The following is a 12,356-nucleotide window of genomic DNA, read 5'->3' as shown; positions in this document are numbered from 1 at the left end:
TTGAGGTGGGTATCCTATAGACAGCATATCTACAGGTCCTGTTTTCTTATCCATTCAGCTACCCTATGTGTTTTGATTGGAGCATTTAATCCATTTACATTTAAGGTTGTTATTGATATGTAGTTGTTTATTGCCATTTTGTCTTTAAATCTACTTTGATATATATATTTATATTTATATATAACCCCCCTGCTTTGTTCTGTCTACAGCAGGCCCCTTAACATTTCTTGCAGCATTGGTTTGGTTGTGATGAATTCCTTGAGGGTTTTTTTTGTCTGGGAAGCTTTTTATTTCTCCTTTCATTTTAAATGATAGTCTTGCTGGATAAAGAAGTCTTGGTTGTAGGTTCTTGTTCTGCATTATTTTGAATATTTCTTGCCATTCCTTTCTGGCCTCAAGTGTTTCTGTTGAAAAGTCGGATGTCATCCTTATGGGGGTTCCTTTGTAAGTGACTGACTGTTTTTCTCTTACAGCTTTTAATATTCTTTATCTCTTAGCTTTGGTATTTTGATTGATATGTCTTGGTGTAGGTCTCTTTGGGTTCTTTTTTAATGGAGTTCTCTCTGCTTCTTGAACCTGTTTGACTCTTTCCTGCATCAATTTAGGGAAATTTTCATCTATGATTTCTTCAAACAGTTTCTCTATTTCTTGCTCTTTCTCTTCTCCTTCAGGAACCCCTACTATGTGGATATTGTTTCTCTTCATGTTGTCACAGAGCTCTCTTAGAGTTTCCTCAGACTTTTTGATCCTCTTTTCTGCTTTTGTGCTTTCGCTTATCTTGTCCTCTAAGTTGCTGATTCGATCCTCTGCTTCATCCAGCCTGCTTTTAATTCCTTGTAGTGTAGTCTTCATTTCTGATATTGTGTTTGTCAATTCTGTCTGGTTCTTCTTTATGATTTCTTTGTCCTTTTTGATGCTTACAATTTCTTTATTGAGGTGTTCATTAAGTCCATCCATTGTAGCTTTGAGATCCTTCAGCATCTAACAATCATTATTTTATACTCTGCATTAGGTAATTTGATTATTGCCATTTCATCCAGGACTTTTTCTGAGGATTTGTCTTGTTGAAGCATATGACTTATGTTTGTCTGCCTTCCCATAGTTCTGTGTGTGGCTTGTAGGCTTATTCCAGTTGTGGTCTCCTTACCTAGTAGAGCCGCTTTGAAGTCTTTGGGATCTTTAATATGATAAACTAATTAGTTTCTAAAACTAAATTGTAAACCATTTTAAGAGAATATTTTATATGCTTTGCACATAGTAGGCAAATAATGAATGAGTACATATAAATTTTAAATGGTTTTAAATCTCAAGAATATACAAAATTATTGAGTTCCTGGTACTTTAATATATATGTATAATTATATATATGTGAAGAAGTATTTATTGTTTTGATTAAATATATTTTAATTGTAAAAGTATCAGAATATAAGAATTATTTATGAACCACTAATGAGAAATTAAATATAAAAATTAAAATTTTATTTTAAACATATTAGTGATTAGAGTTTTATATTTCTAACATGAAGTCTTTATTATGTACTTTCTTGAACACTATGTGATTCATCCATTAATACTCAAAAAGTTATTGGGAAAAATAATGTAGTTAAAATGCTAAGCCAAATTTTTATGTTGTAATTGTTCAAAAAATTACCAAAAAAAGGAAGTCATACCTTGTGTAGTTTGACAGCATGTGGAAAGTAAAGGATATTTTGGATTGTGCCTTTGTGGTTACTATACATATTCACCCATTTTGCTTATGGGAGCCTTTTTAGTTAACATACTAATGACTTGAAGAAGAGTTTTTAATTTGTTGAAAGGCTGGTATTCTTGGCATCATTTTTTGAAGATGGGAGATTTGGGAAGTACATTACAAGTTAACATGAAATTTTAGTTTTAAAATTATAGTAGTATTGTACAGCTTCAGCATTTCATCCTAATTGGGAGTTTGCGTTGAAATGACCGGTAAAACATAAAATAGAAGAAAATTTGTTGCAGCTTACTGTCTCCCTCCATTGGCAATGCCTTTCTGACTAGAAACTGTTTGCTCACATCTATTGCAGACTTAGTCCTCCCGTCCTGCCACTGTGCTCCTTAAAGGAAATACGTTTGTCCAATGATACATTTTTCAGAGTAGAACCATCAGAAATTACCAATGGTTGTTTTCTTTCCGTTCTAACAAGAGAGGTAAGGAAAAAAAAAATCCCAATGCATATCATAGTTTGTAATTAACAAAACCTCAGGAATTTTGTGAGCATTTTGTAATAGTGTGCTATTTATTTTATAAATAACTAGAGGGCAGGGATAAGAATTATTACTGTGTGGCAAAAAACAAACAACAAACCCTGTTTTTCTCTCTTTGCGTCTCTTGAGTGTGCCTCCCTTGTCTGCTCTCCACCTCCACTCCTCCAAGCAGTCGGTCAACATCTAGTTCATCGTATTTCACGTATAAGAAATAAGCTCTGCAGTTCACTGTTTTTCCTTTCAGGTTCATAAATGGGGAACTTTAAGTACAAAAGTCATTTGTTGAGGCTTATGGATTTATTAGGGACTAAGGCCTAAAAGTTACTTCTTTTAGTATACTTTTATCTTTTCTAAAACAGTGATATTTGTAATGTGCACACTAAGTAACTGCTCCTCTGTTGTAGCGGGACCCGTCCCAGACAGTGTCTGTGGAAGATGTTTTGGCCCGCGCTGCAGCCAAGGGTCTCCTGGAAGGGATCGATTTGGGCAAATCTTCAAAGCAGGAGAAGAAGAAGAAAAAATCGAAAACAATATTACCAAAAGCTTCCACTGATAGTAACAGCATTCAAATGAAAATTGCTGAGTTTCTGAATCGAGAAACTAAGGCAAATGCTAATCAGTCAGAGACATCAACAACAAAAACATCTGTCCCACAGAAAAGTACAACTCAAGTGGGTTCTTCCTTACAGGTCAGAAAACCCACCAAACGTACTAGCAATCCCTTAGTTCCTACGTTCATGAAGAATACACGTCCCTCCAGAACATATGAACGGCCCACAAACTTTGTAAGACCCCGCCCAGAGGACAGACTGGTTGTACTGAAACCCGTAGAGATTGTTTTGCCTCCAGTAATATTCCCATTTCCACCACCACTAGGGATCAGACCTCACATACCAACTCAGTACTTTTATCGTCGTTGGGCTGGACCCAAGCCTCTTGTTCCCAGCTTCCCTTCCACACCACCAATATCCAGAAATGGGGAAAAACCTAAAGAAAACTTACCTTCCTCCCTACCCAGATGTCGTCCACCATGGCTTTAACGGTCTTGTTTGTATGTGTGTGTGTGTGTTTTTTTTTTTTACAGAGGTCAAGAAGAGCACTTGATTTTTTTCAAAGTCTAATATTTCTCTAAAGGTTAGATTTCTCTACAGAAGATAACTCATCCGTTTGGTCACTTACTATCTTCTAAATGTAATATTACCTTCAAGAGAATTCAGACAAGTGATAAACAGTAATGTAGGTGGTTAAACAAAGAAAAATTCAGAGATTGCAACAGCTCAGTGCCATCTGTTCTAGGATGTCCCCTTGTAGGCTCAGTATCAGCTGTTAGAAGCTGTTTCACTCTGTTAACTTTCAGTGTGGACTCAGAAACCACTTTTAAAAGCTACATTTTTTTTCTGAAGGGAAACACTGTTTGCCTTATTAAAAGGCTTTTATTTTTTTCAAATTTGATCTGTGAGGCAATTTCTCAGAAAGCATAGGTATGGAAAGATGCTGGTCCTCTCACTGACCTTTGATTGCTCTGCAGGGTGTCGTCAGGGGTATTTTAACTTCCCGTCACTATTGAGGTTCATTTCTATCAAAATACCCCTTAAGCAGTTGAGTTTTGTAATGTGGCTGAGGTTGAGCATGCGTAGGAACAGGCAGCCCTACAGTGCCAGGTGTAGTTCAGATGTTCCTTTACAGAGTGAAGCCTATCTCACTGGAAGACCTTCCAGGGTCCCGGGCAGACCAAACCCAGTCAGCTCTCCCTTCTGTCTACGCCAAACACTATTGTAAAAAAAAGTGACTGTAAGCAAATTTCCATTTAAATAGTAGTAATTCTGAGGAAGACGCAAACTGTTGAAGGCAAGTGACACCTATTTTGAAGAAACCCATAAAAATCTGATTCTATATAAAAATCAAATACTGAAACCTACAAGTCACTTCAAATGGCACATAGGAATCAAATTTTGGTAAATCATTTCTGATGCACAATTAAAATATAGCATTATGTTCTATTAAAAATCAGTTAATCTTAAATGTATGATCAGTTGTCTACCAAGAATTGGTATGATTATCATTTCTAGGTCTATTGATTTTTTTTTCCATCATGGCAAAAGAAATTGCTTGACATCAAATAGAGTATCAACTATAAATCCTGTTCAAAAAAATGTTCATAGACACATTTATAAAGTTCGAATTTATAGTTCTATTTTCAGAATCCAGTTGTGTTAACAGCATTATGTAAATTTCTAAACGTTCATTTCAGGTGGCATGATTTTAATAGATTATCCTCTTCCACATGAACATTTAGGTCTGTTTCAGTGCTAATGTTCTATGCTTTCTCACTTGAAGTGAGGATAAAAAATGGTGAATATCATTTTAGTAGTAATAAGTTATTTTTATTTTAGCTGAAGGTTTACATTTATCAGTAAAATGTGTCAGTGAAGAAACAAAACTTCTTATACTTGAATCAGACATATTTTAAATACCAAAAGAATTTTTATGATTTAAAATATAAAGAAATATTTTAAATGCTCAGCCTATTTTACTAATTTCAAAAATCAAACTATGGATTTCTTCGCTTTAAAGATGATAGTGTTTTACCCTCTTACTCCTACACTCTGTCTGGCTTAGACTATTCCAGCCTCTGCAAGGCCAGTGCAGTCGATTACCCCAAGAATCTTCTATTCCTTTCCTACTGTTCCCCCCTCCTCCAGGCTGAAAAGTATTCCATTACCCAAAGGTAGCACGTCTGAGATTTTTGTGGTAAGTTATAAGGAGAAAACTCGTCGTTATGAAACAGTTCAGGATGCTCTCTGCCCTCTACAGCAGCATGACTCGTGCCCTGTCACTCTAGCCTCATATTCAGTATCTCCTAACAGGCACCTGTCACTAAATTCTTCTTCTCTTCAGAAGTATGTGGAGATTCTGAATTAAACCAATCATGAAGCCTGCAGTTTTCTTCTGTGAGCATCTTCTAAGAAGAACACGATCAATTATTTAGGTACTTGGGTAGTCACAAGAGAAAAGTAGTTGGGATAGAAACGACACTGGAGAATTCTAGTGACGGAGCACACTGACAACACTGACATTTTTCTTTCTTGAGCTTCCTGGAGAAAGGTGTTGCAAAAATCTAACACATTACTGTCTTTAGATACTCCAATAGCTAACTGAGATTTGTATCTAAATATACCACTGTTTACTACCTGGAACCAAAATGAAATTTTGTTCTTTAAGAGTAACTGCCTTTGAGAGTAAAAGATACTCTCGGGGGAATGCCAGATGAGCAAATGGGCACACTTTAAATTCTATCTATCTCCTTCCACACGTCTAACACATCAACTAAGCCCGAGTCAACTGATTTGTTTTTCTCGTCACCTTTGATGTGGGGTTTAGTGCCTGTACAACTCTATTCTTCATCCGTTGATGTCAGGTTCTTGCCAGTCCTCACCACGTGCAAATACGTAAAACTAATCAAAGCCCAATGTTGCATTACCAGAATGACTTTTAATTGGAGGTAAGAATAACTTGAAAATAAAGTGACTAGTGTAGAGACACTAACCTGTATTTCTATTCCTGCACATGTACGACTGAGACGTCAGATAAATGAGCCAAACACTTTATGCAGCTAAGTTTATTCTCACAACATATTACATTTAAATGTGTAAAAGTGTTCAACAGCAAAATGGGCAGAGCGCAAAACCAAGTGTTCCTTCAGGACAAACAAGGCGCTCCGGCCGCAGGAGCGCGTTCACTGAGGAAGTGTGAGCAGTAGGTTCTCCGACGCTGGAAGGAACCCCATTCCACTGGCTGTGCCACACCTGGTGGCTGTGTATGAGGGCGGGTAAGCCTGGCAAACGAGAGAGCGGGTGGTACCACTAAAGTTGTGCTACTATCAGGGATGTTTTTCATGGTATGAAATCTTGGATTTCCATTGCTGTGATGCTTATGAAAATGAGTGTGTCATACAAGAAGGGAGGAAAGACTTAGGGCTTCTAGTACATGACCTTCTGTGAAGTCATCTTACCATAAAATCAGGAAGTGAATTTTTTAAAAAAGTTAGGAGTGCCAACAGGTTCTCACCAAGAACTTATTTTAATGGAAATGAGTCGTGTCCCTCCCCTTCATGCAGTAAGACACAAACATTCACAATGGTTCTAATGAGCTATGCGTGGACACAGGGCACGTGGGCAGGTTTGAGACGAGCTGACGCGTGTTGTGAAGGATATAGAAACGGCACTGCGCAGCGCTTTCGTTTGCAAAGTAAAAACTGCAGCCACAGGCATGTGGGCCAGTCCCCTCGCTGCTGCTGCAAACGAACTGAGGTGGCAAGTCTGTGTCTATCTAGCTGCTTTTAAAAAATAAAAGGAACTTTGAAGCATTTTGCCTTCTCTTCTACATAGTCCAATAAAAATGTGACTACAAATCATTACAAAACCACCTTTTAGGCAATGTGTAGTTCACTGAGATTACTTAGACCTGGATACACTGAGATAATATCCAGTAAAGATAACACATTAACACAATAATGCAGTATATTTCAGTAAAAATAGAATAAATAAAAATATTTTAAGCTGTATTTAACAGGTTAAAAAAATGATAAGACATACAAGGCATAGTGAACATGGCTGCCTGTTTACCGAATCACAGAAAGAATGCATAGATAACTAAGTGTCACTACAATATCGGGTAAAACACTGGCATCCTTGCACAGAAAAATACACACATACTTTCATACATACTTTTTGGCCATGGCAGAAAGTGTCTGAACATCCTGTGTAACATAATTTTACAAAATCGCATTTAGTATGCAAAACTATCTTCAAAACAAAGTATCTGCAGTAAGGTTTTTAATATGTAAAGGCTATTACTCATCTTAATGTATCCTATAATTGCATATATAAATCAGTTTGCTACTTAAAGCTAGCTCGGTATTCTTGATCCTGAAAACAAACAAACATATGCCTTAAAAAATGAATAGGGGTTTCTAGTAGGGATTTCCAGTCGGAAGGTGGGTTAGTTCCGGATCTTGAAGTTTGTCATACTAAACGGCTCACTGTGGAGATCATGGTGAAAGACAGTCACGACTGAATTTCAAACAGCTTTCAAAGGGCAGAGTAAGGATTTTCTTTCTAAAAATTAAAAAAAAAGTTTACGTACTGAGTTTAGAGTGAGAGAGAGATTGATTTTTTGTTTCACTTATCCACACAATTCCTTGGTTGATTCTTGTATGTGCTTTGACCAGGGATCAAACCTGCAGCCTTGGCGTACTGGGGTGAAGCTCTTATCAACTGAGCTACCCGGCCAGGGCCAGTAAAGATGTTCTTATAATGCAATAATTTCTTAAGATGGTATTGGTTACTTCAGAGAGAAGTATACAAGTTCATTTCTAGAGTGGCGTCTTTTGTCGTAACACTGGGGTGTTAGCAACAACTGCAGAATTCTGAAAGGGAGCAGAGGCAGGGGCCCCCTCCACGTTCCACCATGTTCTCTGGAGGGTCAGTGTATGAATGAGCAACACCTCCACGACAGGTAGCTCATCATCTCTGGAGAGCCTTGTGGGCCGAACAGGCTGTACTGCTTGTAGAATCCTTTCCTGTAACACATTTGAGGCACACTGCAGGAAAAGTCCTGGACTGGGAGAAGGCAAGGGTGTTTATAATTCATACCCCTGTGTGAGGAATTCGGACATATTTCCCTACTTAACCAGGGAATTCTGAGATTTCCTGACATAATGGATCTGCCCAGAGGAACTGTGTAAAGACGTCCTGACTGCCGCGGAAACAGCATAACTTATAACCAGGAGCTGGGAAGTGTGGCTCCTAGTCCCGGTTCTCTGACCTCTGTGAGCCCTCAGGCAAGGCGACGGCCTCCTGGCACTGCCTGTTCTGTTTCTCAACGTGTTTAAGGCCTTCTCTGCCGTATAAGGCTCAAATGTGATACGAATGTGGAAAACATTTGACAAGCACATAGCAGAGGGTGAACAGAAAAGTTACTTTTATCACTGGATGTTGTAAAATGTTAGTTTTTGACATTAAAAAGTAAACAAGACTAATGTTTAGATTGATCTCCTTAGCAAACGCCTTTCAAAACAATGTTAACAAGGGTCTAAATCTGTGAATCGAAGTTTTAGATCTATAGAGAGAGGAGCAGGAAGCGCTAGTTTTGGGAAACTTGTTAAACAGCACATTGTACTGGGGTATATTTTGCGCTGAAAGGAAATTTTTAAATCTTGAAAATATGACAAAAAATATAAATTAAAAAACATACCTAGTGGAGTCCAACAAATTCTAATAGTAAAAACAAATTCAAGAAAGGTTCGACTTAATGCAATTTGTTGCCATGGAAAATACATGACAGACAAGACAGCTTTCTGGGCACAAAGCACTAGGGTGAGACTGGGCTAGATGCGGATCCCAGCAGAAGGCCTGCTTCCAAGGTGGACTGACAAAGTCACGCGGTGCTGACGATCTGAAATATAAGTGACATTTCCTCAGTTCCAAATTGCATATGGCTAATTATCAAACTAAGGATAAAAGGCTTACGAGGAAGATTTCATTTTAATGTCGTTTACGTAGAGAATGGCCCCAGTGAACTATAATTCTCTAGCTGCATTGTATAATATAAGGCAGAAGTTTGAATATGTCCCACCTAAAATGCATTATGCTTTTGTTAACCTCTTTCTTAATCAGTTTGAAAACCATCTGAAAAAAAAAAAAAGGCTATCTTTGTTCGGTTTTGATGGCTGAAATTGGGTTTTCAATTTTGAAGTTTCTCGGTTCCCCCCAACATTCCCCAAACAGCTGTAGACAGGAAATGGTGTCCGTGCTTCAACGAGCTCATCAGGGAAAGCTGACAGTTGGTTTCCATACTGATGCCAGTGGCCAATTCTGTCAGCCAAAGGTTCAGTTTTATGAATAAGGAAAACATAAATCATCATCCTATTTTTACAGCGTTTCAATCTGGTATACAATGTCTACTCCAATGTTGCAAACAGGGCAAAGTGCTGCAGGACTTAAAAGTTGCTTGTGACAGATCCAGTCAAGAAGACAGTGAAACTAAACTCGGGCATCATTCACTCCAAGGACTGGGCATTAGTTCCCCAGGAGGGGTGTGGCCACATTCTTCTCTGTGTGTGTGAAGTTAAGTGATGTTCACGATATTTACAATAAGAAAGAGACCTTCCACTGCTCAGGATGTGACTTACTGACAGCAAAAAAATTTAGTCATGCTTCTTTTTCATATCACACGATGGTGGCAAGACGAGAGAACATGCTTGTCTAACATTGTTTGGTTAAAGGTAGATTCTCTGAAGACAAAGCATCAGCAACTGCATGGAAGGCCGGATGTATGAGTCCCTCTTCTTTAGTGTGGCTATTCCATCTCCAGGTAAATTCATACACACAGCTACGGCGTTTCTGTGACAGGGCGTTTCTGTTTCAAAGTGTCAATGAGGGATAAGACTCCCCGTTTTACATTGGTTGTGACTCTTCTGGTCACGGAGTCTGCGGGCGGAGGAGGCGGGCGGACTTTCTGTGAAGGCGGCCTGGCGACCAAGCACTTCTGGTACCGTAACTGAAACGAAACAAAACGCGGTTTATGGTCGCTAATAGTGTATCGATCCTTTCTTGCTTAACGTGACTCTAATTAATCCCCAATACATTTACTCCCTAGTTAATGGCTTTGCCCCTCAACACGAATCCAAGAACTTAGTAAATATTTTCAGTAGGGAGTTTTTCCTTAAAAGATCATGAGGCTGCACAGGGTGCTTTGGCTCTTGTCGTTTTCTTCCATCTCCACCCTGTACTAGTCCTCTGTATTGACAGGCTGCAATCCACATACTTCATAGTCAATGAGCAAGTCTAAATTTTACAACTCTACTACATGTCTAAATCTTAATGGATCAATTAAAATATCCGTTGTACTGGCACCACACACAAATTTCTTATTCTTCAGAAATAAAATACCACCATCCACCTGCTTTTGTATTAAAGCAAAGAAAATTCTTATATTTTTAGCAAAAGAGAAGGAGAGAGACAGGAAGGGAGGGAGCTGAGAAGCATCAAGTCGTAGTTTCTTTAGTTGTTCACTGATTGCTTCTCATACATGCCTTGACTGAGGAGGGGGGCATTCTAGCTGAGCCAGCGACCTTGGGCTTCAAGCCAGAGACCTTGGGCTCATGTCTATGACTGCTCAAGCTGGTGGCCTTGGGGTTTCCAAACTGGGACCTCAGTATCTCAGGTCGATGTTTCATCCATTTTGCCACCGCCTGGCCAGGCAAAAGATAGATAATTCTTCAAAACAGAAAAGATTAGGAGATATATTACCAATTAAAATTTCCCTCAGAGATGTGTACGAGGGGTTAGTGCTCACGGTGAGAGCACGGTAGGAAGGGCAGTTTGAATTTAGGCTCTACCCTAGGCACAGGACCCACAAGACTGACTCCAAGTTATTCAATCTCTGAGTCAGTTTCTTCAGTTGTAAAATGGCTGAAGACTGGGGACCTTTATAATTAAGGAATACTTGCAGAATAAAATAGGCCTGGCAACGCAGAAGGCATTCGTAAATGTTTGTTCCCTTTCCTATTTCCTGCTTCAACTAAAAAAGAATGATATATTAACAGATTTCAGGACACATTTTTATAGGCAATTCTAAATCATAATGGGTTAATTTTTAAAAATCCACTATGGACAGTTCCCATCCTTCAGACACAGGACGACACAACCCATGGGCTTTTATTTATTTATTTTAAATTTATTTATTCATTTTTTTTAGAGAGGAGAGGGAGAGACAGAGAGAGAGGAGAGATGGGGGGGGGGAGGAGCTGGAAGCATCAACTCCCATATGTGCCTTGACCAGGTAAGCCCAGGGTTTTGAACCGGCGACCACTGCGCCACCACAGGTCAGGCAACCCATGGGCTTTTATACTAATGCAAACATGGATAATTCTTCAAAAGTAGCTAAAAGGTTAAAATTTGTCAAAATTTTTTTCTAATCCAGGCACTTTAAAATAATTCCATGGCTGTTTAAAAAAAATCTACTTAAATATGAATAAGTTCCCTAGTACAGTGGAGAAACAGATGTTTCCGTGAGAAGCATACATTATCCACAGCAAGACCTCGGGTCACCACGTTCTCTCACAGGCCATAAAGATGACCCCTTCCAAACCCCATGATCTGGAAAATGATTTCTCATGTGTGTCCTCTGTGTAAGAGATCTTGCTAGGTCTGCATCACAACCTGAACCACATGCTTCTAGAGCACAGAGTTGTAAACGGGCAGTTGTGGCAACGTGGTACCCTGGACCAGGAGTTCCTAATGCTCATTAGGCGTGTGCAGTGCAAACCAAAGCGATGCCCAATGAGTGACCTAAGGATCCCTCTCTCTCTCAGTCTACATTTCAGCAAAACACTTTCAGCTGGGCCTCTACCACACAGCTTCAGAATATGCCTAACAATTAAGGAGATTTTAAAAACTGTTAATGCCACAGACATCTCAGCACAAATTCATGCCTAGATATGTCAGAGAGAATACCATACAGATGTGAATCAGGGGGAGAGCGCCTCAGTCAGAAATGCTGGCTTCAGCACGTAAAGAAAAGTTTCATTTTATCAACAAGTCTTAACGCAGGACTGGCTGAGCCCCCTCAGCGACAGCCCTGATGCTATTAAAACAGGAAGCACGCGAGTAAGACATCGTGTTACGGCAGAGAAACGGGTCTGGGAATCAGAAAACTAAGTGTAATGAGTGATAAAGCTAATTATTTGTCATCAGCATTTAAAGTGTATAAGTGTGAAAGCCATTCATTTTATGACTCAAACCATCTGTTATGATCATTTTCAATTTCATGAAATATCTAAATAGTCATCCTCCATTTTTACGTGGTTGAATCCTTCCATTACTTCTGTCCCCCCCCCTCCCCCCGCCCCATCTCAGGATGATCAGGAAGTTCATCTCGATTCCTCCTTCCTCCGAGATCTGCTCCTTTATATGCAGAATCCTGGCTACACAGAACAAGGGGGAATTGTACCTGACAAAGAACTGTGGCAGGAGGGAAGCCCGATAATGCATGCCCCCTATCTGGTCTGCCCTGGCCTCGCCCTCCCTCCCTCTCCATTTTCAAAGGGGTCT

The 12,356-nt window shown here is 39.3% G+C and overlaps 2 protein-coding genes across 11 annotated transcripts in view; one reads left to right on the top strand and one right to left on the bottom strand.

Annotated features, from left to right (window-relative positions):
• Positions 1–8,514, top strand: part of NSUN7 (NOP2/Sun RNA methyltransferase family member 7) — a 46,043-nt gene extending 37,529 nt beyond the window's left edge. The window contains exons 11-12 of the mRNA XM_066233448.1: positions 2,061–2,184; positions 2,646–8,514. Of these exons, the coding sequence (XP_066089545.1) occupies positions 2,061–2,184; positions 2,646–3,281 (760 nt within the window). The 3' untranslated portion in view covers positions 3,282–8,514. The remainder of the gene's footprint in view (positions 1–2,060; positions 2,185–2,645) is intronic.
• A 404-nt stretch (positions 8,515–8,918) lies between these two features.
• The window catches only part of APBB2 (amyloid beta precursor protein binding family B member 2), a 392,503-nt gene continuing 389,065 nt past the window's right edge, over positions 8,919–12,356 (bottom strand). For all 10 annotated transcript variants that reach the window (XM_066233437.1, XM_066233440.1, XM_066233436.1 and 7 more), the window contains one exon: positions 8,919–9,801. In XM_066233437.1, the coding sequence (XP_066089534.1) occupies positions 9,634–9,801 (168 nt within the window). In that variant the 3' untranslated portion in view covers positions 8,919–9,633. The remainder of the gene's footprint in view (positions 9,802–12,356) is intronic.

The sequence above is a fragment of the Saccopteryx bilineata genome, chromosome 5, assembly GCF_036850765.1.
Source record: "Saccopteryx bilineata isolate mSacBil1 chromosome 5, mSacBil1_pri_phased_curated, whole genome shotgun sequence".
NCBI classification, from domain to species: domain Eukaryota; kingdom Metazoa; phylum Chordata; class Mammalia; order Chiroptera; family Emballonuridae; genus Saccopteryx; species Saccopteryx bilineata.
The sequence above is the reverse complement of the archived record's forward strand: the minus strand, read 5'-3'. Positions and strand labels throughout refer to the sequence as shown.